The sequence below is a fragment of the Drosophila biarmipes genome, chromosome 2R (assembly GCF_025231255.1).
Source record: "Drosophila biarmipes strain raj3 chromosome 2R, RU_DBia_V1.1, whole genome shotgun sequence".
In the NCBI taxonomy this organism is placed as follows: Eukaryota; Metazoa; Arthropoda; class Insecta; order Diptera; family Drosophilidae; genus Drosophila; species Drosophila biarmipes.
The window spans coordinates 12,806,502-12,829,559 of record NC_066615.1 but is presented as its reverse complement, the minus strand read 5'-3'; the positions used below and the strand labels follow the sequence as shown (position 1 = coordinate 12,829,559).

Sequence of the window (23,058 nt, the reverse complement as noted above, 5' to 3'; positions counted from 1 at the left end):
TGGGCTTGAATATTTCACCCGCATCGCATCCGAGGTTAGGGCATTGTTTACAAACAAATGCAGAGCCAGCGGAAGGGTAAGCTGCATTTTCCCCAAGCTCACGCCCATGCAAATGTGCCAAATAATTACCTCAACTTGTTGCTCGACCATTTTCCAGGGGGGGCAATTACTTAACCGAGTGGGTGGGTGTGGCAGGACCCCAGCAGACAGACATGCAAATTGCAGTTTCATGGGCCAGAATTGGATTGCTCCCGCCTTTGGGGGCTGAACCGCCGCACAATTCGCATGACATTTCTAACATTCTTTTCCACTCTGTCCCAAAACGCCCTCCTGTGCCTCGGTTTTATAACATTCGAGCGTTTTTAGTGCAAACGGCCATCAAATCTAATTGGCGACGTCGCGCCGCAAGTTCTGGAAATTGCAGGGACCGCACTTGATTTTTTGCACTGATTTCGATTCGAATGTCAGCTGGGGATTTGGCGGTGGATCGATGCATCGGCTGTTGATGGTCCGGCCGTAGTTAGATATTCCATTATTTTTTCGCTTCGAAGAACAACAAGAACTGAAACTACGGGCCAAAGTTGATGCAATAATTTGCCACAACTTTTCCGAGTGACCACAACAACATGCAATATGCAGTGGGTTCGTCAAAAAAACACAGGGAAAAAGTGCTAACGATGTCCATCAAGGTATCATTGAACAAAACGTTAAGCCAGTCAGTTATGTTCAAGTAAAATAATTCAAAAATTTGTATTCTTCTTACCATTGTTAACAATAATTTTGATTAAAATTGTTAAAGCTTGTTAGAGGTATGCAAAAAAACAGTCTTATCTCATCCTTTCCAAGTTGTTCTTATCATAATAGGCCTCTCATTCTGATAAAATTCTAATGAGTATAATTATTATTATTTATATTATTTCGGGCTCCTTCTTAAATGGCATAAGCCATAAAAACAGGATCCATTTTTGTGTAATAAAAAAATGTTAATGTATGTTTTACTGTCAACTACAATAAGGAACATTTTAATACCTTGGTTTTAGAATTAAAAAATTTTTTAAAAAGCATATTTTATATTCTGTAATAATTCAAATAAATCATTTCTTTAAATTTATGATTTTAATGCTTTATAACTTTTTAAAAAATACTTTAGAAAATAGGTTTATTTTTCCCATGTGCAGAGCCGCGAACGTGCAACGAAATTTTCGCAAGAGGATTTCCAACGTCGCGCTTTTAAAAATGCATGAGCCGACTGAGCTCAATGCGGTTATCGTGTTCCCGGGGTGGATGTGTGGATGCATGTGTGCACCCGCAGGTGCACCCGCAGGACATAGACATGCAGGTGCAAATTCTTGGCAACCCTGAGTGAACTGACGGACGGATTGACCGCATGATTTTCAGCATGTGTACGGCCCTCGGCTGGCATTTTATCGGCGGAGGAGCGTTTTATATCTAAACTATGAATCAATGCATTAGTCAGTCACCTTGTACGCTCTACTTTAATTACCGCCTTTTACGCTACGCCTGAACCCCCCAAAATCCCCTCTCAAAGAGCCGCCTTCAACACGATTTCTCTTCCATTGCAACCACGAGTTGACATTTTTTGCATGTTGTGCCGGCGAATTAAAAATTGCACACAAAAAACGAAACCAAAAACGGTGTGGTCATAACTCGACTTTGGAATACCGTCTGATGATATATATTTTGGGCTTACTAACTCGGCCATTAAAAGTTATAAATGGGTAGGTATCTCATAAATAAAATGTATTTTTATGGATGGTTGGCTAAACAAGCTATTAAGTGTTATTAACGAATACAAAGTAAAGTTAAAATAAGTCTACAGGGTATATACATTTTTTTACCTTTATATTTTATAGGAAATTATATGGTAAAAGTTTGTTTTTATCAGCTGTATGAGTTACGTTTAAGTGAATTAGAAATATAATTGAGGTTCAAATATTGTTACAGGTGTCACTGTCTAGCATACCCTCGTCCTTCGTACGTACAGGGTGCAAATAGCGAAATAAAATTCCTGGCACAGAACGTAATATTATTAGCGGGCAGTCCTGCCGACCGCCTCTGCTTGATTTCGAGCAACTCTGCGCCATAAATATTGCATTACAATCGTTTTAGCCCCCTTTCAGCGCGACAAGCGGGTCGTGGGGCTCCCAGAGGTTCCACCTCCGTGAGGAGGTGCCCCGGCCCATCCCCCGGGGCAGCAATTGCGAATTGGATTTCATGTTAATGCAGGGTCCTTATCGCCGGTCATGTGCTCGGACGGGCAGCAATGGGTTCATTTGTGTTCTATTTGGCCGGTAATTTCACTTAATTGCGATGACGTTGTGTGCAAAAAGCCACTGGGAGCGGGAGTGCTGGGCTTGACCCCGGTGGATTGCTGATTCTTATCGCCATCGAGCGACGTGGCACGGTCCATCAAATATTCAGCGGTCCGTGGCTTATTGAAAACGAATGGCGATTGCGAGTGCCCAGGGAGGAGCCCCCGCAGAAAAGCACTTAATTGTCTTGTGTGTACATTTAGGTTTATTCTTGTAATTGAATGCAATCGTGGTTTACAATATATAGAGTTTTCATTTCAACGTTGCCTTGCACATTTAATATATAATATACGTAATAAAAAGTAATTATAAACAACAGTTTGTAATAAAAATAATAAACATGTGGATGCGTTTTCGTAGAAGGTAGCGGTAACGGATACTAGGGAATCGATCTTTCTCTTTCTTATTGTTATGTCATGTGGGTCATCAGCTCGAGGTCATGTATAGATATATGCGTTTAGATATAGCTTGTATAAAAGGTGTACTGCAAGTGCTGCGTATGCGTGGGCTGGTGTTCGTGTGTGTGAGTGTGTGCTGGTTTACTTAGAAAATCCTCTGAAGTGTTTAGAAATAGCTATAAAATCTACTGCGTTTGCTGCTGAATTTCAATCTTCTCGACTGTCATGTCCGGGTTCATGGCCGTCGCTTCCTGCAATCGATGGAAAGTAAAGGGTCTTAGTATCTGTGTCTCACACAATTTGAAGTAAAGCCATGGGATACTCACTTGTATTGCCTCGGCCAGAGCTTTGTCATGATCGATCGGATCTCCGTCGGACTGAATGGTTATCTTCTGTTCCACTCGGGTCTCCACAATGCCATCGCGTTCGGTTTTGTACTGTGGGTGGGTGTACCAAGCATTAGCAAAGGTTGTCTTACAGATAGCAGAACCCGAACCCATTCGAACAAGGGACTATGCATGGAATTTACAGTGCGGTGCGTACGGTCACAGGAAGTATCTTTCGGATAGAGAGGGCTTATACGGGAAGGCCTACCTCTGGCTACTTACTCTTGCTGGGGGCCAGTTGGGTTAGTTCCTGGTACTTACGGTAATGGTTTCCACAGTGCGGGTTTTGCTGCTGACGGTCTGGGTGGAGATGATTTCGCCATGTGCGGAGAAGCCGGGGGAGTCCTCGCCCAGAACCACACGGGTGCTTTCCACATGGGGTCCAGTCGTAGTGGAGGTCGTATACAGCGGAGATTTCTGGGTAAGAGTCAAGGTTTTCGAGGTTAGAATGGAACTTATTGGAATACAGCTTTATAGGGAGCTTTAGAAAAGATTGCCCGTTGCAAGAGTGCCATGCTGGTGACCCACCTGGTTATCTGTGCGCACCACACTGGCACCATCGTAGGGTCCGTCGATGGGCGTGCCCGAGTCGCCGGAGCTGGTCGAGGAAACGCTGTCCCTCCTCTGATACTACACAACATACAACGTAACACAGCAAAATAATAATAATGAACTCATGCAAAACGCGGGTGCAGCCATGCGATCTTACCTGGTCCCCACTGGTCACCGTCGCCGTCGTCTTCACCTCCTGGGTGACGACGCGCTGCTGCTGCTTGTTGGGGTCGTGGGTGCGGGTGGTGGCCACCGTCTTCTCCTCCAGCTGCTCCGTCTTGGCGTTCTTGCCCAGATCCTCGTGCGTGGTGGCGGTGCGGGTGGTGACAGCGGTGGCCGTGACATAGGCGCCACTCAGGTCGGTGGGTGTAGCATCAGCCTAGGTGGGTTGGAGTGGCAAGTGAGTGGTTGGTGGGTTAGTGCGTACGGCAAAGAGCACGGAACAGTAAACACAAAACTATAAGCAATTTAATCTACAACAACAGCGGAAGTTAGGCAGAGGCTGATATAAAGTAGTGAAACTTTGGTAGGCGAAGCGCAATAGATAGAAATATAGAGGATTCCGGTTTTCAGTTTCCTGGATTCTGACCGAACTCGATTATCCTTCGACTATGAAATAGAAACTAGGATCTTTGCACCATCCATATGGGAGAAATTAGATACAAATACTAACAATTTTATATTATTATGGATATTAGCCTTTTACTTGAATCCTGGAGATCCCTGAAAACTCAAACCGAGTTCGATCAAAACCACACGAAGCCACTTCCGGGTCACCGGTGACAGGCCGAGTCCCCTGCTAACCTTGTGTTCCTGCGTGGAGTAGGTGACCTCGCCCGTGCCCAGGTTGCGCACCTCCTCCTCCACGTTGTGGGTCACGCCATCGTTGTTCTTGGTCAGCACCTGTTTGGTGGTGGTCTTCACCACCGTGGGCGTGCTCACTGGCTTGCCCAGCTTGCCGGCCGCCTGTCCCGCCGCACTGTTCAGCGCGATGTCCTTCACCTGGTCGCTGCCATACTGTGCGGTCATGTCGTCATCGGAGCTGCCCTCGGAGTCCCGCCGCAAAGCGCCCTTTCCTATGTGCTTGACGCCGTCGAAGAACTGCTGCCGTGTGATGGGTACCGTTTCCGTGGTGGTCTGCACCTGCGCCTGCTTGCCGAAGTGGGAGGGATCGATCTGGGCATAGTTGAGGATCAGTTTGCCGGTCACGGGATCCGTGACGGCCGTGGCGGGATCGATGTCGCCCGTGTTCGGGTCAATGTCGCCGTACTCGCTCTTGATCCTGCCGGTCACGGGGTCGATCTCGCCAGTCAGGGTCATCGTGTGGGTCACCGTGGTGCGGGCGCCAGCGAACCGCGGGTCATTGGGGTCCACCTGCACAATTTCACCGGTCACAGGGTCAATCATATTGTAAACATAAACGGTCTTATTGAAGAACTTAAGAACGCGGCCGGAGACGGGATCGATTTCGCAGGTGGAGGGATCGATCTCCTCCGGGCGACCGCGCTCGTCCGTCTTCGAGATGAGCAGGATGCGCACGATCACGATCTTGCCCGTCTTGGGGTCGACGCGCGCCAGCTTGGTGTACACCTCGCCCGACTCGGGATCCACCTGGGTGGCCGCGTACAGCGGCTCCCCGGTGGCCTGGTCCACCTCCCCGGTGGCAGTGTATATCTTTCCGGACGTGGGTTCGATCTTGATCGTGTTGGGGTCGAGCTTGGTCTGCTTCTTGATCTCGTTGGTCTTGGGGTCGAGGTAGCCGTAGATGGTGATGACGTAGCCCGTCTTCGGGTCGACGCTGCTGGAGATGTACTGCTGCTCCTTGGTGGCCGGGTCGCTGGCTCCGGTGGGCACCCAAATCTGGTTCGACTTGGGATCCACCACGATGTCCTTGTCCTTGGAGGCGCTGACCTGGGTGATGGGCGCCTTGGTGGCAGGATCCACGCGCTGCTGCACGATCCTCAGAGAGATGATCCTGGCGTAATCCTTGTCCGGCTTGTTGTTCTTCGGGTTGACCTGGTTCTTCAGCACAATCTGACCGGTGGCAGGTTCAATCTTGATGTCCCTGGTGACCGTCTTACCTGATTTGGGGTCATTGAATGTGATCGTGTGCTTGACCAGATCGATCTGTCCGTACTTGGTATCGATCTTGCCGGCCTTGGGGTCAAACTGACCACCAGAAGTCTCCACCTGCGCCGTCTTGGCATCGATGATGTTTTTCTTGGAGTCAAACTTGCCCGCCAGCGAAGTGACCTCCACAATGGGGTCAATCTGTTGGCCCACCTCGATGAGGCGACCCTGGTTCGGGTCGATCTTGTTCGTCTTGGGATCCACAACGCCCAGAATGGTGATCTGGCCAGTGCCCGGATCCACCTTCACATTCTTGCTGACCACAATCTTGCCAGACTTGGGATCGATGGCCTTCAGTTCGCCGGTGCGGGTGTTGATCTCTCCATACTTGGTGTCCAGCAGTCCGGTGTCCAAGTTCAGGACGCCCAGGGATCGCTCCACATCGCCGTTAACGGTGTCAATCTTTCCAGTGGCAGGATCAATGCGGCTGGTGATCACAGTAAGCTCAACAACAGGATTATCCTGAGGGGTGATGCACACAATCTGACCAAGCGTATCATCCAGGCGTCCTGTCTTCGGATCCGCCACTCCGGATATCAAGTGCAGATTGCCAGTTTTGCTGTCGACATCGCCTTGGAACACCTCCTTCTTTCCGGTCTTGGTGTTCAGAGCCTCCAGGGTTCCCTTCTTGGGATCAATCACGCCGTACTTGGTGTCAATCAGTCCCGTGGCGGGGTCTAGGATGCCAGTGGAGTGCTCAATGCTTCCGTTCTCCGCATCGATGCGCTTGTTGGAGGGATCGAACTTGGAGGTGATGACCATGATCTTGACACGCCTCTTCTTCGGCCTGGCCGCTGCTGCTGCTGCTGCAGCTCCGGCGGCTCCTGCTGCTGCTCCCGCTGCAGCACCCGCTGCTCCAGCTCCTGGAGCTCCCTTTCCTGACTTGGTGGGAGAACCAGGCTTCTTGGAGCCAGCAGCACCAGCTGCAGCAGCAGCTCCAGCGGCACCTGCAGCAACGGCAGCCTTGGAGGGTCCAACGTAGCCAGGCTCCCTGTTGTAGCGCTGGGATTCCAGGAAGTCTGCCGTGGGATCTGAGATGGGCTTGTAGCTGCCCGGCGCTCCGGAGGAGTAGCCCTGGGGTCCCTTGGTGGGCGAGTAGGATCGCTTCTGGGAGTCGCTAAGGGGCACAGCAGCCGCATCCACAGCACTGCCCTGGAGCTTGGCACGCGTTGTGGGCGAGAGGAGAGGATCCTGGAGGAGCTTGGCCCGTGACTTGGGCGAAAGCTGGCCGCGATTAAGCTTGTCCTGGGTGCGAGGCGACAGCTGTCCGGCCTTCAGCTTCTCAGCCGTTTCCTTCAGAGCGTTCTCATTGCCAGGAGCATAGTTGAAGGCCAAGCCAATCTTCTTTTGCTGCGAGGTGGGCGACAGCTGCTCTTGACCATCGGCACCGGATTTCCTCGAGTTGGGGTCCTGATCGTAGCGGAAACCACCTGGGGTGTACGACTTCCTCGTGGGACTGGCATTGCCATCCTCATCGACGGCATATTCGTACTGCCTAGTGACACCAGGCGTGGTGGAACCTCGGTTCTTGGCCGCATTCCTGGCCGCCTCGTCCAGATTCTGATCCTGCTGACCATCGCCCAGACCAGAAGTAACGACCAGACCAAGTCGACCCACTTCCTTGTCCTTGTCCTTGCCGGACTTGTCCTTGCCATCCTTGGATGGGGAGCCGCTCTTGCTCTTGCGACCCGACGAGAAAATGCCAACGCCCTGTGGATCGTCGGTGGATGGTTTGGTTTCGGGGTTCAAATCAAAAGGTTCAATATAAAACGAAAAGAAAAGGGAGGGAGAAATTAACCAAAGGAAATTATACGTCTTATAAAACCAATGAGGTAAACTTAATATCAATTTGGGGTGTCACTACAAACTATCGTAACTTACGGGTGGAACTTAAGTGAGGTGAGGTGTGGACTTGGGTGGGTTAAAGGGGGAGGGTCAGGATTATTTACACGAGGGCGGGCGCATTCAGTGCGGGGTTATCGCTTAGCTTAGTACACCTAGACTTAGGTCTATAGAACTACGAACTAGCTTAAGTTGGGGGAAACAGATGGGATACTTACACGTCTGCCTGAGGATTTGTCAGACTTGTTGGAGTCATTCAGCTCGTCATTGCCTGGGAATAGAGATATTTTAGTGATGGGGCAAAGAATAGTACATCCTCTAGGGATCCCTACCATTAACAGCGGCTCCTGCAGCGGCACCAGCGGCCAGTGCTGCCTTGGCCGCCTTCTCGGCCTTCTTCTTCTCCTCCAGCTCGCGCTTCTCCCGCTCCTTGCGCTCCTTCTCCTCCTTCTCCTTGAGCTTCTTCTCCCTCAGCTTGGCCTCCTTCTCCGCGTCCTGGTAAAAACAGTCCATAAATTAGTTAAAATAGGTATTGCCACATAGAAATCACAGACTTTCGGGGGCGAAAAAGGCAACATGCTACAAAATGGCTGAGATGTACAGTACAAATTTACAATACAAGCAACGGAATGTAAACAAGGAGTAAGTAAGTATTATAGATGGTATATTTTCGGGTGGAATCGCATATTCAGTGCCAATGCATGTTTCGTGTGGACTGTACGGGTGTGTCCCTAAATGGTATATACAGCTCGGGAAAAGGACTGTCACAGACGCCACAGAGTAAATCAAATTAAACTTAAAATAAACACTCAAAAAAACGTCAGGTAGATAGATAAAATGAATGCACATATAACAGACAGTTGACGGCACTGTTTGACTATCGTCTTTATACAGAAATTACCATAAGATCAAGGAACAGCTCGTTCGGGGGCTACCGGAGTGGTGTTAGAGGATAGTCGGTAATGGAAACAAAAAATATAAATTAATAGGTTCGGAACATCCATAAGATACTGAGGTACAGTAGCCCTGAGCTGAACAAATAAACGAATAAACGGGGAGACTTCAAATCAAATCGTTTCATACGTAAGCTCACAACATTCGAAAAGCAGAGTTCAAAGCCGGATAAAATAAGTTAGGATAAATTGAAGAAGAGTCGATTCGGATACTTTGGTTTTGGTTTTTCGTAGGTAGTAAAGTGTTAACCTGAACGGGGGGCTCAGCCTCGATGGCCTCGGTCTCTAGGTTGGTCTCGTAGTCACCCTCGAGGGAACTTTGCGAGGAGGCCGAAGCCGTGCCGGTGCTCGACTGTCGCATCAACTGGTTAGTGTTAGGGGTTAAGATGTGTTCGAGGGCACGGAGGGTTAACATTACGAGCACATCATTTCATAATCAGAATCACAGAGTGGGTGTGTGTGTGGGTGTGTGGTTGTTTGGTTTGTGGGTGGTTGTGAGTTAGTAACAAACCGAGAAGAAAGTACAAAAAACTCTGGTTAACTCCGAAAACATCGTTAAACATGTTCATCTCAATAGCTATGTTTCGTCAGGCATTCGAGGGTTAATGGCTGGATGGGTTACCTTGTCCTTCTTGTTCTTGATGGGACTGCGGCTGTGGGCGTCTCCGTCGGCGTTGCGATCTCCCCGGTGGTCCAGGGTGCTGCTCTTGCGGGCCACCTTCTCCTTTTCGGCCAGGGCCAAGGCTGAAACATATTTTATAATTAGTTTGGGTTGATATTGAGATTTTTTGGTAAGCTTTTTGTGATATTTTTGAATGAGACGTTGATTAACTTCAAAAGAATTTCTTTTTAAATTCTTTTTTAATCTTTTGAAATTCAAGAAATGAGAAAAAAAGGCATGTTTATCAAAACTGTCATATCAATATCAAGATTAAGATCTCAAGATAGCTGCTGAGATTATTTGAAAAGGAACACTTTTATGCGAGTCATTGGAATACTGAATAAGTTTAAAAATAGATTTTCTAAGATCTAAATGATACATTTTGAAATGGACGGGCTATGATCAAGAATAAAAAGTATCTGTATCTTAAGATCAAAGTTATTATTTTCTTGGCTATCCAACTAAAGTAGCTAATCTTGCAGTATAATTTGTATGGTTTATGCAATTACCATCCATGCTTCGGGAAGTGAGACGAGCTCCAGACAGAGTCCTGTCGAACTTAGGAGGGGTGCGATCCACGGGCGTGGAGGTGCTCTCGGCCTGGGTGCGACCCTTGTAGCGGTAGGTGGATCCGAAGTGCGGGAACAGCTTGGACTTGGTGGCCGGCTCCGGGGTCATCAGCCGGAAGAAGGTGTGGTGCTCCACGCACGACTTCCAAAGTTTCTTGGCGGCACGGTGGTTGGCCAGCTTGAAGCCAATGGTGGACTCGTACTGCTCGAACTCTCCAGGTCGGATCTTGATGTAGAAGTGGTGGCGCTTGTACGAGATCTTCAGGATCTTGGGCCAGGCAAAGCGGTTGATGCGTAGTCTAGAAGAGTTAGAGTTTTAATTAATTTAAATTCAACTTATTACATTTAATTGTCATCTCATACTTATCGCGGTAGACGAGCAAGCCGGAGGCACACACGCCCAGCATAATGTCCACGCCCTCTGAGTCCTTGGCTGGATGCAAATCCACGCCGTACATGGCCAGCTTCTTGGCGTTCTCCAGGTAGTGTAGCTCAGCCTCGGCGGGCGATTGGCCCCTGGGATAAAATAAGATGAGAGTTAGTTTAAAAAGCTCTAGGTTAATGTACGGTTCCTACTTGTGGGTCTTGTGCAGATCCATGACCTTGTCCTCCAGCTCGGGAGTCTGGTTCGGGGCGATCTTGAACTCCTTCAGATACGCGCGCGTGGGCATGTCCTCGGCATCATAGTCGCCCATCTCCGACTGCACCAGATAGGATCCGAGCAGGGCGTGGGTGACAAATGTGCAGGGCAGTCGGCCCTCCAGGATGTCGTTGCGCACCTGCAGGCACAGGTGGTAGCGCGTGATGTCCTCCTTGAGCTGGGATGGCTCAGGGGGATAGAACTTAACGGCGAAGGTCAGGGGCCAAGTATCCGTGCGGAAGAACTTGGCCACCGGCTTCTCCAGATCCAGCCAGGTCCGCGGGTCTGTGGGCGTTTCATAGGTCAGGCCGAAGTAGTCCTTCTCAATGAGGTTCAGGCCGGCGCAGATTGAGTTGATCACATCGCGACCAATGGCCTTGCGCTGTGAAAATGAAGATTTAAATTGGAATTTAATAACTTGACCAGTAAAGACATTTTTTTTTGAGTAACCGGTGAAGGAACACTCTAGAACTTATCTTCTTATTTTGGAAACAAAAACCGCACAAGTAATTTAAATACTTAAGTTGTATCACATCATAGCAATATAAATTTTTTTTGTAAATTTGTAAATATTTTTAAAAAATATTAGAATTACTAATCCCACAATAACAATGTAGCCTAATTTATAAAAACAATACAATGATGTTTGTCTTACGAGTGAGTCACTCAGATCTTTACACTTTAAAAACAAATTTCCCCTGTAATTTTAAACCAGATTTTATGACATATCTGCTCATTTCGGGAACAGAAACCCCATAAGTTATGAGTAGTTCCTATGATATATGCACCCCTTTACTCACATCAATGGACACATCTAGGATGGAGCCATCCAGCAGGGTGATGCGAGCGAGGGCAGGCTTGCCGTGCGAGGAGGAGTTGCTCTTGGCTTTGCTCTTGGTCGGCGTTTCCGGCTCAGCGGGCGCGGATGGTTTAATTTCCGCAGGCATCTTGGCTTCGGGACTCGGCTACGCCAGTAGCAGTTTGGAGAAGTCTGCAAGAGAGTGGAGCGATTAGTGAATTGCACTGGCTCCCAGTTGAATGGCCGGAAGTGTCCACTCCGCTGGTCATGTGTGCTATGTGTGTGGGCGACATTCCCTCATTAGATGTCTGCAGTCTGGGCATAAAACATGCCATAAAGTTGCTCAATTTGCCTGGCGCCACTGCGAAAAAAAACAAAAACAAAGGGCCCCACAGGACACCCAGAGAGGAGGTGAGAGGTAGTCCTCCCCCTTTTAGTACCCATGATGTCACCCTGCAATTGCGTAGTCACTACCAAAGAGCTCTAGAATTTCTCCGGCCATGATTTCAGCGAGCCGTAAGAGAAAATGTCCATTAAAAGCTGAACTGCAAATTGAATTTACATTTTACTAGCGAAAGCAGATAGTAAAAACTTTCGAGTCTGAAACCATTACACTGGGCTAACCATAAACCGCACAACAGTCAGATTTCACAGATCTATTATTCATCGCCGTGAATACAAATTACGGCCCAGTAATTAAGTGATTAAGTATAAAAAGCACTTGGGAATGAGAATAGAAGTTGAGACGTCCTTTAAGTAAGCCGAAAAGTCAAGTGATCGACGTGAGCTCACGTTCGGCGATCTGAATTCAAGTTCAGCAGTGACATAAGTCCCGCAGTCTCGTATCTTTGTGCCACATCTGTATGGGTTATATAAGCCGGCAAGGCGAGGTTTCGTCATGTTCTCGCCTTTATCCCCTTCCGCTTCCACGCGATTCCGCTTGCGGTCGGCATTTAGCGGGACTGGAGATTGCTCCAATAATTCCCAAAGCATGTATCTTTCTGCAAAGAGAAGCTATCGACTTGTTGCCACGGATGTGGACACACGGCCGCACCCAGAGCAGAGCCTTCAATCAACGCTGATGGGGAATAGAGAAACGAGAATGGGAATTCGAATGCGAATGCGAATGGTTAACGCGCGAGGATCGGGAGTCAATTGGCCCAAGATGCACTGACCGATTGCGCAGCGAGTTCAATTTACTGACAGCGTTTAATTGATTGGGAGCCATCGATCCCCAAGGGAAACTGGCCGAACCAGTTTGCCAGCGACTTCTTAGTGGCTTTTCTATGGCGCTATAATGCTGTTTCAGTTTCAGTTTCGGACACGACCCCCAAGCGAATTGAGTCTGGTGGCGTCATCGTGCGTTCAAAATTAAACAAAAACACACACATGAAATATGTATGCTGAGAACCAGAACCCCGAGTCCGAAAAACAGCAAAGCAGACAAACATCTAATTTATATTATTATTTTATTTATTCTGGCGTCTTCGCAGCGCGCGGACCATGTGTATATGGACTCCAAATAGCATTACTTTGGCAGCGTGCTCGTTCCCACAGTTGAAGGTTGCGCATACGCAATGTTGACATCATCGACGGGCGGTTGCAACTAATTTCGCTCGGCGAATTGCAGGTCCCCTCCCCGGGAAATCGAGAATGTGCCACAGGGCATACTTGACTAAGATCGGCGGTGAATCAGCGGCACTATCTCGCACTACACCGCCTTACAAATTGCTTTGGCTGGCAAACCAAAACAAAACAAATCGCTCGAATGTTTGATAGCACGAAGCGTTTACAATGTGGGCATTCGTTCATGATTTAATTCCGATGACATCACCGGTTGTGCGATCTGCCATCGGCGCACCAGCTAAGGCATAATATCAAGAGCTATTTCTAGAGTTTTTAGAAATATTTGCAAGAGATGCCGACACCCAAAAACGCTTCAGCGCATACGCCTCAATTGAAGGAGGTCGAGGTGAAATTCATCAAGTGGCGCGCGTCTAATCTTCACGTTACAATATAAAAAGATACTATATAAGCACGAGGAGAAGAACCAGAAGACCCCAGAGCAGTACATCTACATATATGCGGCAGCATTGTTGTGAAAGTAACAAAGCTCCTCGGCCGGACACAAGGCAGGGGCACAGAAGATGGCAATCGCGTCGTTTCAATTGAGAATCGGAATGAGAACATGAGTACTCTGGGTGCAGCCCGCTCCCCTTTAATTAAGTTTCATTTAATACAACTTAAATCAAACTCAATTGGCGCGGGGCAGGGCCAGGGCCCGTGTGTCCGTGTATCCATGTATCTGAGGGATGGCTCGGACATGTGTCATCGGGTTATTATTCTGACATCGAGCCAGGTCACCTGGCGGTGGCGTCACTTCCCCCGGGATGGCCGTGCCCCCACTTTGAATTTCTCCCTGATATATAAAATATATACTGTATAGTAAACTGCCACTAGTCATTGTGACTGAACTTTCGCTTTAATGCCCATCAGCATTAACAATTTCCCCCGGCAGTGAAGTGCACAAAACTTTTCAAACTTGCCATTTTCTGAGCCCAACGAAGCGTTGCCAATAAATCGCATTTAAAATGTGTTATATACAGAGCGATTTTGAGGGGGCATTTGCCTGAAACCGACTTCGCATCCGTTTATAAACATGGCCGCATTTCCGCAAGGGAAGCTGTTTCGTATTCGAAAGATAAAGCTTCCGTTGAAGTGCATAAATTAAAATAAACATTATTTTGCTAGGTAAATAAATCATTTTATCTTGACTTGTTAAAGATAAAGCATTGTCATTAAAGAACTCAAGACCTTTTCCCCTTAAAGTCTTCAGTTGACCCCTGGAACCAATCAGTACACACCAGTGAACGCTCGTCAGGTCTTCCATCTTGCTTTGTATATTTTTCGAGGAAACATGGAGTGGGAAATACGTAAACATTCGCGCATTCTGGACTGTGTGCTAAAGTGGGAAAGTGGGTCAATCAATACGGACCGATTAGAGGGTGTGCTTCGCCTTTGCGAATGCATAGACTTATCGACGGAGTGGCACCGCCTTGCAGTCGAGGATGGCGACTTGGAAGACGCCGGTCGATAAGCCAGATCCGCTCCCATTTGCCACTCGGAACCCTGGGACGGCGCTGACCACGAAGACATGAGCCAGAAGTGGATCAGCCACTTGAGGAGAACGGGTTCCTGGTCACCAGCTGCCACTTTTGGACAGCTCAAGTGACGGCTCTATGGAAGAGTGTGTCGCTTGACTAATTACCGCTGCGATCGACGCTCGGCTGACAGGGCGACATAACCGCAGTGAATCACACCCACACCACTCTGCTCCGCCGCTCCGCTCCACCCTACGCCACCCTACGTCACCCTGCACCACCAGTGCACCGCTTGTCAATGACTATTTAAAGCATTTGGCTCTGCCTGGCCAACGAACTCTGAATGTATCCAGTGGGGCAGCCAGTTCTGCAGTACGAAAATGTAAGCTAGGAATGTCTAATTAAAAAAGTTTTCAAATAAAAACTTCTCAAACTATTACATTCGCACAAAAAAAAAATATAGCTATACTTTTTCACACAAAATGAATACGGAACCTTTGGTTTTATGTTGGTATTGTTTAATTTAAGAAGTCCTTTTAATTTAGGATTCTTTTTAAGTTCTAAATAAATATTAAATTTTAAAAAGAAACAAATATGGTTTTGGACAAACGTAAACCAGAGTCAAGTCAAAAAAGCACTTCCCAGCTAATTAAGCATAAAGCAATGCCCTTAGATGGATGATGTGCTAGAACTGGCTCTCTAGCATTAACTTTGATTTATGATGGCATACGTATTTTTCCCAGTGTCGTGATGCCGCACCCACATGCACATCGCGATTTGATTTCTGCCCCGACTGCGGGGGAAAAGTGTCGTGAAGGGGGAGAAAGTAAACAAACAAGCCGCCGTCGAGGAGAATTTTGTCCACTCCAGCGCTTTGCACATTAATCATAGACCCATAGACGCCCCATCCGCAGAAGTAAAAATCGATGCGACAAGAAATAAAAATAGAAAATAGAAAACGGAAAACCCAAGGATGGGGCGTGGGGCCGGGAGCTGAGTAGCTCAAAGCGTTCTGGAAAAGCTGCCTTCCGTCTGATTGAGTTTGTTGACAGATTAGATGGGCTTCCCCCTCGGCGGAGGAGGGTGGAAATCCGCTGACTACACACTAAGAATAGCCTGGAATGGCCTCGGATGAGGACTCATAAATTGAAAGATACTTTGTGCTCCAATTTCGGAGATCGTGCCAACGATCTGGCCACGCTGGAAAAGCGCCTAACCAGGCTTAGTCTCGTCTCTATTTTCCCCGAGAGAAGCCGAGAGGCTTCGCAGAGACCCTCTCTGAGCTTCTAACGCTCGAAGACACACCTAGTTGGTAGCGCTCGTTCGGAGTCAGATTCGGGTTCGGTTTCGAATTCAGGTTTTGGCTTTGGCTCTGATTCCGACTCTTTTTAGCCAGGTTCGAGTGCTGCCAAGTCGTTAGCCCGCTCGCACGTTCTCTTACGGCCCTCTCCAGATTTTGATACTATTGTTTTCCACTCGCTGGTTGTACAGTTATTAGCATTCGATGGCTGGCACTCCTCGTTTGCTTTGCTCGGCTGCTTTATCTGTTTGTCCGCTGTGCTGCCAAGTTCTCTCTGCTGGCCAACACAACCGGTTTCTAATGCAAGCTCGGCCTGCGCCTCTTCCATTTCCCACTTTACATGGCCTGGCAGTGCGAAGAAGAAGTCTTTATGTTAATGTTTGTTACTATTTGGGTCAAAGCCCACACCTCCAGGGGGAAAAACGACCAAAAACTCCACGTAAACAGCGGCTTTCGTAGAACGGTTTTTCGTTGCCAAGTCAACGCCCCAAGTTTTCCGGGGATGGTGAAAATCGTAACATGACTCAGAGGGGCAAGGGGGCCAAAGTAGCGACACCAGTCACCTGCCATTCATAACTGGCCTTTGTTGTGGGCTCTTATCTTATCGCAGAGCCGCCTACTAGATGCGATGCCTTTGCCTAGTGGAAGGGATAAAGAGCCGTCCTTGTTTACCCACCTGATATCAAACAAAATAAAATGCCATTGCAAAAACCGCTCAATGTTTGATAAGAAGTGCGGAAACCTGCTGGTCCGCTGATCGATTCTATTTTCGGAGCAGTGACGTTTAAGTAGTGGGGGAACTTCAGCAGTGGATTTAGCCACCCTACGAAACTCTGTGCCTCATTAATGCGACAGAATTCCAAATTTATTCATATGGGTCAAACAAAGATACGAAAGCATCTGGTTTGTCTTCTGTTAAGGAATTGCGCTCGAAGATACAAATGAATATTTAGATAATTATCAGAAATCAGAAAGTATTTTTTAGTTAAAGCATTTGCTTTATTAAAATTTTGCTGTATCATTTGAAATTTATATCTTTCCAAATTTAACTGCGTAGAATTATGCTTGTATGCTTACGCTTTGAGATACTTTATGTTCTCCCTGATACATTTGAATACTTTGTTTGAGTTACATAGCATTAAAATACATTTGTAACAAAAGACCTAGAAAGTGCGTAGTGAAGGGCTGCATAAAACTACCTTTAAAATACATTTGTATCCGATCGGTGTTGTGGAACGTTTCCTTGGCTACCGTGTGGCGAATGGGAATTTCCCACCCTCCCCCCGAGATGCGAAGCAAACGAGGAAAACACAGAAGGAGGAAAACTGGAGTAAGGCAGCAGCAGCGAAGAGAGCTGGCGACAACAACAATGTGGGACGGGTTGACAAAACAAGAAGTCGAAAGAATATCGTGCCAAAAGATACGCTCGGAAAGCTTGACAGCTCACAGATACGCGGATACACAGATACGAATGCCGTGCGAGTGAGTCCGGCTCTCTCTCTCCGCCTCTCCCTGCCGCTCTCTCCCTCTCGCAAAGCTGCTCTCAATTAACTTAACGCGTGTGTGTGTGCTATGAAGTCATGCTGGCCAAGTCATTCTGCGCTTGTGTCTGTATCGAAAGCATAAAGCCACCAAAAAAACTCCCGACCACAGCCCAAAAAAACGAAAAAAAAACCTACACAAACAAAAAATTAGCTACTGTGTCGCAATGCCCAAAAGATACTCACTCACCCACTCGAGTCGGCTCTAGAATCCTTTTTAATCCACAGCAAGGATACGTAGATGGGGAATACTTTGGGGCGCCTTTTAACCGTTAGATGCGCTCTGCTGCTGTATCTGTGTGTTTTCACTTTTCCCCGTTGTTGCACTCACACGCGTTCACACTGGTAAACAAATTCTTGCCACTTTTTTCTATTCGTTCGCGAAAAAAGACAATTTGTTGTTGTCGTCGTCGTCGTTGAATACCTGTTGAAAATTTGACGTTGAGTTTTTTGAGTGAGTAATAGAGAACGCAGAGCGCTGTATGGTGGGGGGGGGGGGAGGGGGAAAATAGAGAGCGGGGTGGGCGTGGGCGGAAAATGCGCGAATAGTGGTTGCTAATAAATTAATTTCCCATTTATTTATAAACACACTGGCGAATTGCGCGCTTTTCTTTTCTGTCCGCTCGTTGCCTTTTTTTTGTAGTTTCTTCTGCTGGCAAAACAAATCTACTCAGAATTCAGGGGAGCGCGATCGAACGTACCGTCTTCACAAATATTCGATGTGCTGTGCACGAAGAGCAAACTGGTACTGAAGCAGAAGCGGAGAGGCATCCACATCCACTGTCCGCTTTTCGCTTTGAGTCGAATTGCGTTGAGACCACCGAGTGCCGCTGAGAAACAACCACCAAGTGGTTGTTGCAGTGCTGGCTAACGTCGGTGGTTCATCTGGGCGGTTTGGTTTCCATTTCAAATGTTCATAGCGCCAGAGGAAGTTGTTAAGCCAAGTAAAACCTTAAACCCCAATTTGCTCAAAATACATTTCGAATTTTATATAGATTTTCCTGTATATTGGGATATCTGTTGCACATTTTCAATACCTTAAATAAGATTTATCCGCTTAAAAAATTAATTAAATTAATTTATCACTATCGGGTTTGTCTTTTGGTTAAATAATTGTACTTTGCATTTTTAAGGCAAAATAATATCAAAAAGTATCTCGCTTGAGATATTATTCTCTCTGTTATCGCTTGCATAAATTGGCTGCTCTTTCATGTGCGTATCTATAAGATACAGTTGAATCTTTTGTAGAGTTTTGGTTAATCACTCAGGAAAAAACAATTTCCATTGAGGAACATTTTTTTTAATACTGATTAGGATCCCTTTAAAAAATACTTCAACGAATCTGGCTTCTGAGATGTTGTTTTTGCAAGCAAACGCATTGTAATTATCAAGTAGTCTATATGTACACTTCTGCATACGTGTAGTACATAAGAATGGAGTTTCTTTATGAATACTAAATTGGGGTCTAATCAAAAATGTATTCCGTTGAAAAAAAAAATATTTTTTCATGCCCAGACTCTGATAAATAGTTATCGCAAAAGAACCTAAAGTATGGAATTGAGTCCCAATTGTTCCTTTAAAAGCTTTCAAGCTGTTGTACTAAGTACAGCATTACGAAAAATATTCTTAAGTTATTTTCGTATGTAAGATTTGCATTGGGTTTTTTGTTGCTTTGATTGGGCTAAAATTACTTAATAACAATTTGTGTTGTTTTTGAACTAAGCATGGTAGTTAAAGTTCAATATTTATTGAGCTGGTAAATTTTCCTACATTTAATTAATGTAAAAAAGTAATTATCTTTTAGTGCAGCTTCCGTCTTGGGTTCCTTAAACAGTCTGTGCTATCGAAATTCAAAAACCATACACTTCTTGAAACTGAAATGTAGTGTCTAAGAGTGAATAACGATACATTTCGATTCCCTTCAGTCAGATAGATTAAATGTTGGAAGCAGAACATCACTTCTAGCCGTTTTTACCCTCTTATCGTTTGCGATACAAACAAGGTTTCAGGGAGAAGGCCTTCAGCTTGGTGCCCTTGGGCACATGACGCATCTTCTTGAATTGGAAGAAGTAGAAATAGTTAACAGCCACATCCTTCTTGACCAGGTCGAATCCACAGGCACTCAAGCAGCGCACAAACTCGCGCACGTCCTCGAAACGCGACTGGATCTCCGCTATGTAGACACTGCCGTGCAGCTTGAGCACTCTATTGGCCTCCAGGAAGAACTCGTTCAGATCGGTGCCCATCAGGGAGAGACAGTACACGGCCACGTCCAGCGATTGAGCTTGGAGCGGGGTATCCGTGATGTTGCAGGCAATGATGTCGCCGCGGGCAGCCACCAAATCCATGGAGTACACCTTGTTTGGCACGGACTGGGCCAGTTTGCCCTCTCCACAGCCGAAGTCCCCGATTATGGCTGTTTTGGGCACCTTCTTGATGGTCTTGATGATGCGGTTAAGTGGATTCGTTGGCCACTTCTCCACCTGCTGCCGGTAGCCGGCGTGGTAGGCCTCAAAGGCGGAGCTGTCCTTGCGGAATAGAGCCTCCGCCTTGCGACTGGTCACCGAGTAGAGCTGCTCGTTTATGTATCGGAACCGTCCGCCCAGGAGCTCCGATTGCAGTTTGCTGGCCAATGAGTTGGGGGCAGGACTTGGTGAGCTGCTGGTCTCCATGGCCTCCACCGCCGCTTGCGCCAGTTCCGGCTTCAGTTTCAGTTCCTTTTTGCCGCCCTTGGTAGCCTGCGTTGGTGGTCGCTGCTTCTCGATTCTTCCCGATTTCACCTTGTGCATGGCCCGGATGCCGTCCTCCACGTCGTCGTCTTCATCCGAGGAGTCAGGCGGCGGGGCCAGAGGTCCTCCGCCATGACGATAACTGAATTTTCCAGGTGTCTTGCTTACTTTGGTTGTTTCTTCGGTCACCGCAGACTTCTTCTTCTTGGGTTTTTTCTTCTTTGGCTTCTTGGCGGCTGTTACTCCATTTCCCGATGGATTCACAGGCTTAAATTCTATGATCTCTGCTCCTGCCTCCCAGGGCGGCACTTCGAAAGGCTTCATTTCGAGAGGGAAAATTGTAAACAAATCGGGAAACACGTGAAGGCTCCACTAATTGAGTTACCGTACTCTCGAAAACGCCACGAACGCATTTTCGAGCAGTGCCTAACGCGTTCTTCGAAAAAGGGCGGAAAAATTGAAAATATGTTTTTTGAACATTTTACGAAACTATGAAATATTTCGGATAAAATAAACAGGTAACGATATGAAGGAATTTTTCCAAGTTCTGGATCCTTTTATATATTTATATTCTAAAAGGTTAGCTAAATTTTAAAATATTTTAAATAAATCAAGCGAATAAAAAAAAACTATTTAAAAGGTTGTTTGCAAAACCAGAATCTTTTAGATAAACTGATGTACATCCGCTTCAAATTGACTAGACCCTTAACTTTAAACAACAAAGGCAAAACATTTCTTTCACATACTTTTTATTTTTGCACTAAACTAGAGTTCAACAATTTTGTGTGTTTATCCGTTTGTTTTTCTCCGTATTAGTTTGTAATTTTCGGTTTTTGCTTTGTCGTATGAACTAAATAACTTAAGGTCTAGTAGAATATTTTTACAACTCAATCGACGAAGGGTGCTGTTCGGAAAGTTGTCTGTTTTCATCGCTTAGCTTAGCCTAGAACCGTAACTATGACAATCAGTTTACTTGTTTAACGTACAGATACAGACCATTAATTTGCAATTATTTTTGTTAATTCGTGTTACTAGGTTAGAAAAGTATTACTAGCTAGTTTTGTTTCCCAACAAACCGTATCATCCTTTATCGCCCTCCTCCCCTCACTCCCTCGTCCTTAAATTTCCGTTGCGGTCTTGAGCCAATCGAAAGCAGTTTAACCAGCTAAAAACATTGCGATTTACAATTGCTAAAGACTAAGAATTATTTATTAGTTCTAATTGCCTTAGTGGATCTCGAATCGTGTGGATAATTGCGTATTGTATTAACGTAGATTTACTTGGATTCTCCTGCTGACTGACTATTTGGAATCGTATCTATTGGCTTTGTGAAGCGCGTACACAAATCTCTAACATAACTATCCGTAGCGATTACCGTAGGTCTTTAAAGTTAGTTGTATAAATTAAAGCATTTTCTTGTAATACAAAAATATAGCTACAACGGAATCGGGTAGACGCAGACGAAGACGTCTAGTTTATCGAGTGGTCGGCGGATCGAAAGATAGCGACTCGGGCCGAGTGTCCCCATCAGTAGTGTGCTTGGTAGTGTGGATCTGGGTCTCTTCTTCGAAGGCTGCCTCTTCTAGGTGCTGTAAAATTGCGCTAATCTAAGCTATCGAACGCTCGACATGCAACTGGCTCTCGCTATTCCTCTACTCCTCTACGATCAGTGAGTCACTGCTTAGCCTACGAGTAATTAAATTACATTTAATAGTTGACGACGACGGCGGCTGCGGCCCTTAAAACTTGTGTGGTGAACCGGATTATATTTAAAATATAACAGTGGATTAAGCGGGCGTCCATTAGCTTAGTAGCTAGCCTCGTGCCCGGCCAGAATGTACAGATCGTGTCCCTCCTCGCTGCCCAGGGAGCCGGTCCTCAGCAGCTGGCTCTCCAAGGCCACAACCCTGCAAAAAGGAAAGTATGCATTAATATAGATTTCTTAAAGACCATTGATAAAAAGTATAACAAAAAAGGTATTATAATCTTAATGAAAACAAACTATTATAATCAAAAATACTAAGCAATAATGATGAAAATAATGACTCTAGATATATACATATAACATATATTCATCATAACAGCACTCAATGCATTCATTGATTTTAAAACCAAAGGCAAACATAACTAACAAAATGCAAATTTAAGAATTATAGTGTTACTATCAATTTCCTTATTTTCTATATAGAAGATGTCCTTACTTATCGCTGCCCAGCAGCCTGTAGGTGCGACTCATGTCCTTGATCTCCTGCGTGACCTCGCCGTTGCGCAACGACTTCCCCTGCATGCCGTGCTTATGGAATGCCAAAACGCTGTCCGGTAAACAAACTGAAATCGATACACCCAATGAGAAGGCCATTCCTGTCAAGTGATTTCCATATCCTACCAATACTGTCAACGTTGAAGTCAAAGTTGAGCTGCGATACCATCTTCTTGTGCTGCTTGGGATTGCCCTGCAGCGTGACCACCTGCATCAGATTGCCGTAGCAGACCAGAATGGCGTCCTTCTCCACCTGGTGCACGCGCACCACCTTCAGCAGGTCGCGTCGCGGCACCATCGTGGCCATGGCGTCATACTCCAGGTCCTCCGAGTGGAACCAGCTGGCACCTGCAAGGAGGAAAGGAACTTAAAATCGAATCCTTGTTTCCCAGCTGCCACACACTGCGACACTCACTGTTCATGTTGATCAGCTCCAGCTTGAGGCAGCCGTTCATGGCCTTCCGCACACCCGTGCACACAATCGGGTACTCCAGCTCCGGCGTGATAATCATCTCGAATACGGGTGTGTGTCCGTTCTGGACGCAGCCATAGCCGCCGCCCTGAATGCTAGTGGCCGGCCACTCGCACTGCTTCAGCAGCATGAACTTGTTCAGCGGATCGTACCACTGCATCAGGAAGATGCCGCTGGGCGTCGCCCCGCAGAGGTATTTGTATCCGTTGTACGGATTCCGGGTGACGCAGCACTGTGTGCAGCACTTCGTGTCGGGCACCTTGGTGGTCAGCGCAAACTTGCGCGGCACCAAGCGCTCCGGTATCTTGTTCATGTGCAGCGAGAAGCGCACCGTCTGCTTGGAGTGCAGGGCCACCAGGTCGTGCCTGTAGAGCTGGCAGGATTTACCTGAC

The 23,058-nt window shown here is 46.8% G+C and overlaps 3 protein-coding genes across 14 annotated transcripts in view; all 3 read right to left on the bottom strand.

Moving 5' to 3' along the window:
• Positions 1 to 2,515: 2,515 nt before the first annotated feature.
• Positions 2,516 to 18,016, bottom strand: LOC108030128 (protein 4.1 homolog). 7 transcript variants are annotated; one of them, XM_050887132.1, is made up of 16 exons: positions 17,907 to 18,016; positions 17,392 to 17,629; positions 11,265 to 11,455; positions 10,401 to 10,846; positions 10,188 to 10,340; positions 9,765 to 10,123; positions 9,217 to 9,338; positions 8,543 to 8,572; positions 7,974 to 8,136; positions 7,860 to 7,912; positions 4,474 to 7,509; positions 3,827 to 4,048; positions 3,646 to 3,747; positions 3,379 to 3,534; positions 3,058 to 3,168; positions 2,516 to 2,982 (listed from the first exon to the last, which is right to left on the bottom strand). In XM_050887132.1, the coding sequence occupies exons 3-16, from the start codon at positions 11,409 to 11,411 to the stop codon at positions 2,917 to 2,919; spliced, it is 5,166 nt and encodes a 1,721-aa protein (XP_050743089.1). In that variant the 5' UTR covers positions 11,412 to 11,455; positions 17,392 to 17,629; positions 17,907 to 18,016; the 3' UTR covers positions 2,516 to 2,916. The 7 variants fall into 7 exon arrangements, with proteins under 7 accessions (XP_050743089.1, XP_050743088.1, XP_050743091.1 ...); XM_050887131.1 differs by having other exon boundaries at positions 17,396 to 17,629; XM_050887134.1 differs by having other exon boundaries at positions 4,474 to 5,043; positions 17,396 to 17,629.
• Positions 18,017 to 18,936: 920 nt separating this feature from the next.
• On the bottom strand, positions 18,937 to 20,441 carry LOC108030443 (ribosomal RNA-processing protein 8). Its single transcript, XM_017103335.3, has one exon. It carries the CDS (start codon positions 20,256 to 20,258, stop codon positions 19,185 to 19,187), a length of 1,074 nt encoding a protein of 357 aa, XP_016958824.1. The 5' UTR covers positions 20,259 to 20,441; the 3' UTR covers positions 18,937 to 19,184.
• A 225-nt stretch (positions 20,442 to 20,666) lies between these two features.
• Positions 20,667 to 23,058, bottom strand: part of LOC108030130 (mitogen-activated protein kinase kinase kinase kinase 5) — a 53,868-nt gene continuing 51,476 nt past the window's right edge. For all 6 annotated transcript variants that reach the window (XM_050887130.1, XM_017102842.3, XM_050887129.1 and 3 more), the window contains 4 exons: positions 22,610 to 23,053; positions 22,321 to 22,542; positions 22,136 to 22,262; positions 20,667 to 21,841 (listed from right to left, as the gene is read on the bottom strand). In XM_050887130.1, coding sequence (XP_050743087.1) covers positions 21,742 to 21,841; positions 22,136 to 22,262; positions 22,321 to 22,542; positions 22,610 to 23,053 — 893 coding nt within the window. In that variant the 3' untranslated portion in view covers positions 20,667 to 21,741. The remainder of the gene's footprint in view (positions 21,842 to 22,135; positions 22,263 to 22,320; positions 22,543 to 22,609; positions 23,054 to 23,058) is intronic.

Bases quoted from the DNA above. Each gene is read 5' to 3' on its own strand.
- LOC108030443 (XM_017103335.3), bottom strand. From the start codon at position 20,258: ATGAAGCCTTTCGAAGTGCCGCCCTGGGAGGCAGGAGCAGAGATCATA.
- LOC108030128 (XM_050887132.1), bottom strand. From the start codon at position 11,411: ATGCCTGCGGAAATTAAACCATCCGCGCCCGCTGAGCCGGAAACGCCG. The intron at 3,535-3,645 runs GTGGGTCACCAG...ACTCTTACCCAG, and splicing joins TGGTGCGCACAGATAACCAG to AAATCTCCGCTGTATACGAC. The intron at 3,169-3,378 runs GTAAGTACCAGG...ACCCACCCACAG, and splicing joins GCACTGTGGAAACCATTACC to TACAAAACCGAACGCGATGG.